We start from the raw sequence: 4,974 nt of genomic DNA, 5'->3' as shown, positions 1-4,974 counted from the left end.
AGGTGGAGTAGTCGAACACAGATCCACTGATCCTTCAACACAGAGCATCTTCAGAAGACAAGTTGATAAAGTATATATATATAAAGTATATATATTTAAATCAAAATATGCCACTTCTGGTTTTAAACTAAAGGTTCTCTCTGATATCCATCCACAAACATTTTTTCCCAGCAGCCTTGTGGCTCGATCATGTATTCAACAGAGAACAAACAGGCAGTAGTAGCATTTTCCCCCTGCAGCCCTGCCATTACCATAAATATTCAGTTCTGTCTGGATGACGGACTCATAAACATCGTGATCCTGAAGCCCTTGAACCTAATGAGCTAAAATGAGTTTGTATTTCCACCAATCAAAGTGAAAGTCAGCTTTCCTTGAGTTCATACCAAGAGATTAACCCAAAACTGAAGCATTCTGAGGAAAACTCGAAGTTTGTAATCATCCTCTTTTATCACACTAAGCTTTAACTTTCATTTGCACGTATGAAGTCAGGACTTATCGATGCCACGCAGCTGCTGAGTCCTCCGCTTGACTTTCTCAACAGTTTCCACTTTCTTTAGCCGACATAGGGCGAGCATGTGGAGTAAATTTGGCTATCATTTGCCAAACACTCTTCCTCCTCTGCTTCCTCTACACGCTGCCATGACAGATATAAAAGCAGGAATGAGTGCATGTTTCAGTAAACTCACCATGTGGCCAGCTGTGTTTTTTTTTCTTTTCTTTCCTGTGCAGCGTTTGGGCTGAATTTTCTGCTGCTGTATTTGGTCACACAGACTGTCTGTCTCTCCTCAGGACTACCTCAGACACCTAACTACCCTCTCAGTCCCCGTGTTGTTGTGTTTGGTACGTAACTGTCTGCTCATCTTCTCTGTCAGTCGCATGCCTTCCTGTTCTCCACCTGCTCTGTTCTGTGTTTTATCCAGCATTTTTTTTACACTGTTTCGCTTGGAACGCCATCAGTGACCACTATAAATCAGAATGACAAGATTTAGTGGTGAAACGTCTTTAAATGCCATCAGAAATCAAACTGAGCTGTGATTTAAATTAAGGATGAAACTAACGATTATTAAACTAACGAAACTAACCCCTCAAACAATCTTTTGGGTTTTTTTTTCAGAATAATCGATTAATCAGAAAACAAACAAACAAAAAAAACATTTTGAATTTTGACCACTTTATTACAAAATAGAAAATTTGGACTGACATAGCAAATCACACAAAATCAGGTTGCTGTTTGAGAGTTCTGTTACTATAATGTGTAATTGTAAGGCATAAACAAGTAAATATTTGTGATAGCTTCAGTTAAAAATGAATTTACATAAATGTAGGGCTGTGTATTGGCAAGAATTTGGCGATATGATACATATCATGACAGAGAGGTCACGATACGATTTATCCTGATATATTGCAATACTATAAGTAAGGTGATATATCGCGATTTTTTTGTCCAAAAATTCTATTAAATAAAAACCTCAATAGGAAAAAAAATGAAAAACCAAAATTCATTGTCTCAGAAAATTCTAATATTACATGGACATACTTTTGATACATGTAGCTGTGTTCTGCTTTGTATGTATTTTATTTTATTTGTTTCAAATTTCTTATTTCATCCATGTTTTCAATTATTAGACTAAATTTGCCAATAAATAGTTTGAAAATATGTTTTTTGCAGCTTTTAGTTTTTAATATTAATTTACAATATGGTCACCCAACTCTTAACAATAGCCTCTACCTCAAGAGGTAGAGGAACCAAACGGCTGACTCACCGCTGCCAACTAGTGGTCAGAGGCTGAACTACAACATAAAATGAACAGCTGGCAGGAAAGTTGACATTTTAAACCTTGATAAAAAAAATCGATACAGGGCTTTAGAATATCGATACGGTATCGGGAAATGAAATATCGCGATATTTCAGTGTATCGATTTTTTCTTACACCCCTACATAAATGTGTGTTATAACCTTGAAAGTCTCTTCATATTTTCTCTCCATGAGCTTTGTAAAATATATCCCTGAGGGAAGAGTGTAACCTGAAATAAAAGTGTGAACTATTATAGTGTTGCTGTTTATTTGTTTAAGAAGGGACAGTGCATGTTACAGAACATGTTAGAATTAGCCAAGAAGGCTAGTTTTCATCTKTAGTCCCTCAGGAAAGTGAAGTCTTTATCTTTGATCATGAACAGTCTCATGTCAGTGACGATCATGTTAAGAAGACTTTCAGTCAAGACAGCTGCTTATTAGAATAATTCAGTAAACGTCTTGTTTTATTTACAGTATTAGGTTAAGTCAGTAAGGCAAGTGTCTTCACTCAGACACTGTCAACAAATTAAACCTTAAATCTTAATCATTAAGTTAATACCGTCATAAATCGCCCGACACAACGGATCAATAATGAAATGTGTTGCCAACAGTTTTAATGAGGAATTTTTATCGATTTTATTGATTAGTAGTTGCAGCCCTACTTTAAATCCAGTCGCTTGTATTAATTCAGCGCTCGCTTCCTTTCAGACGCCCTTCTTGCTGATTTGGAGAACACCAGCTCTCCTCTACCTCGGTGTCCCGTCTTGTTGACCTCTGACCCTCCACAGAATGCTGGGGCCACCTCCCAGGACCCGGCCCAGACTCGACCTCCTCCTCCAGCCTACACACCGCAGCATGTAAACACTCATTAACCCATAATCCTATGTTTTTCATCTGCTCTAAACGATTAAATATCATATATTTTACCTTCTGTGACTGTTTGTTTTGTCTCTTAGACTGTTTCTGCAGCAATGAAGTCCTCACAGAACTCCCACCCTGACAAATTATACAGGTAACCCTATTTTTTAAAACCTAAAGTTTGGATTAATAACAGCTTGAAAGCCTAAAGGTTCTCTTTATTCAAATTAAACGTATCTCCAACAGGTAAGATATTAATTGCTGCTGCTTTAAAAACATGTGAGAAACATGTTTCTCCTGTTTGTGCCTTTTTATCATTAGTTTTATCCCTGCTGCAGGAAAAAACACAGTTTCATGAAAAACAATGATCATCTTTGAGGTGAAGATGTGTAGTATTGCCTCTTAATGATACCCTATTGGTTTGCTGGTGGACTGAAAACAAAAGTGGTTAAAGTCCTGTATTTTTATTGAATATTTAAATTTTCTATTTCTACTGGATATGTAAAATAAAAACAGCAAAACTGGACCTGAACAAGCTTTCGTCAGTCAAACCTCAGCTTTGGTCCAGAGAATGCAGAAAGTTATTGGACAGATCGTGGCTTCCCTGTGTAGCCCAGAGTTGTAAAGTAACTAAGCACAAATATTTTGTTACTGCACTTAAGTAGACATTTTGGTTATCTGTACTTTACTCGAGTAATTATTTTTAGCATACTTTCTACTCCTTACATTATTTTTAAAGGTAAGGAGTAGAAAGTTGTTACTCCTATTTTATTCCGGGTTGTTATTATTAAAAAAAAAATAATACTATCCTGATAAATTGTGTCTCCTGGATAGAGTGAATTTAATTGAGGTTGTATGAGAAGCATTAAAAACCACTCTGACACCGTATTACTTTGTACACAACCCATCACAGCTGCACGCTGTTAGAAAAAAATATTTTTTGGAGAGTTCACCTCCCAATAAATGCCGTTCAGGAAAATGTAACGTCTCACTTTTACTCAATACTTTTATTTTGAATACTTTAGTAGATTTTGTGTCAGAAATTTACTTTTGATATTTAAGTATAAAAAATATCAGATACTTCAGGACTTTTGCTCAAGTAATGTTTTTAGAGAAGACTTCAACTTTTACCAAAGTATTTTTATGATAATATACTAGTAATTTTACTCAAGCATCACTTTGAGGTACTTTATACAACACTGGCGTAGCCTGCAACAGCCTGCATAAAAGAAAGGAGAAATGGGGAAAAATAGCACCCATAAATGTTTARAATGCTTTTAAAATGGGTGAGGATTTGACGGACCTGACAGATCCAAGAATCTTGGATCTGATGTGGTGAGGAAGCTTGACACTGGCTGCTGGCTCAGGAAAGAGTGATGAAGCTCAGGACTCTGACACTCTGACGGTCCACAAGGGAAATACGASTGGCAGGACAGTTTCTTGTCAGGATGTTGGACTCAGATTTAAAATGGAGAAAAGGTCCAGCCTCTGTTTCTACCTGATGCATCATGTCTGAATAACCTGAGCTCGTCTGTGACTCAGGTCAATGAAAACACATTTTATAATGAATCCTTATCTGAACGTGTTCCGTCTGCCCCACAGCACAGTGTGTAAACCGCGCTCCCCCAACACGGCCGACCCCCCTCCCGCCTTCTCCTCCTCGCTGCTGGGTGGAGGTCTGAACGAACTGGACCACTTGTTACAGGAACTCAACGCCACCCAGTTCAACATCACAGGTCCGTGAGACGCTGAGTGTGCTGCTTTTAGCTTTAAGACCAATCTTACCTGTTGTCCGATCAAACTCTTGTTGTTGTCAGATGAGATCCTGGCTCAGTTTCCTTCCTCTAAGAAAGACGAGAAGATGAAAGACAAGGCCTCAACGTCCACGTCCAGGTACCAAACCCAAGTAATTTAGCAGAGGTGCACCAAAAAAATCCATTCACATCTGAATCGTGATTCTCGTTTACAAATATTCAGAATCGCTTTCAAATGTCCTAAAATCAATTTTAAAAAATAAAAAATCAAGCAAATCTAATGGCTGTTAGCCTCCATTTTATAACTGTGGGCCGTCCTGACGTCACCCTGCAGCTAGTTCTGGAAGGTATGCATGCACAGAAAGCACCAAAACAAAGAGAAAACTACAAAATTGGAGGAAAGAGAGATTCACCATGCCCCATCTTTGAACGCAAAGATTTGGACTCATTTTGCTTTTTACTGAATAAGTTCGAGTTTGACATGAGTTTCACTGTGTGCAAGGTTTGCAAAATGAAGATGAAGCACTTTGGGAACACAACAAATGGGCTCACATGATCAGATTTTAA

At 37.8% G+C, this 4,974-nt stretch overlaps 1 protein-coding gene across 2 annotated transcripts in view; it reads left to right on the top strand.

Annotated features, from left to right (window-relative positions):
* The window catches only part of LOC106521388 (transforming growth factor beta-1-induced transcript 1 protein), a 15,315-nt gene that overhangs the window by 6,270 nt on the left and 4,071 nt on the right, over positions 1-4,974 (top strand). The window contains exons 2-6 of one of the 2 annotated variants that reach the window (XM_014013935.1): positions 790-840; positions 2,504-2,652; positions 2,752-2,807; positions 4,256-4,389; positions 4,471-4,546. In XM_014013935.1, the coding sequence (XP_013869389.1) occupies positions 790-840; positions 2,504-2,652; positions 2,752-2,807; positions 4,256-4,389; positions 4,471-4,546 (466 nt within the window). The remainder of the gene's footprint in view (positions 1-789; positions 841-2,503; positions 2,653-2,751; positions 2,808-4,255; positions 4,390-4,470; positions 4,547-4,974) is intronic. The other variant, XM_014013936.1, reaches the window with a different exon arrangement.

Source organism: Austrofundulus limnaeus, unplaced genomic scaffold (assembly GCF_001266775.1).
Source record: "Austrofundulus limnaeus strain Quisiro unplaced genomic scaffold, Austrofundulus_limnaeus-1.0 Scaffold108, whole genome shotgun sequence".
NCBI classification, from domain to species: Eukaryota; Metazoa; Chordata; class Actinopteri; order Cyprinodontiformes; family Rivulidae; genus Austrofundulus; species Austrofundulus limnaeus.
Note: the sequence above shows the minus strand (reverse complement) of the source record. Positions and strands in the feature narration are given on the sequence as shown.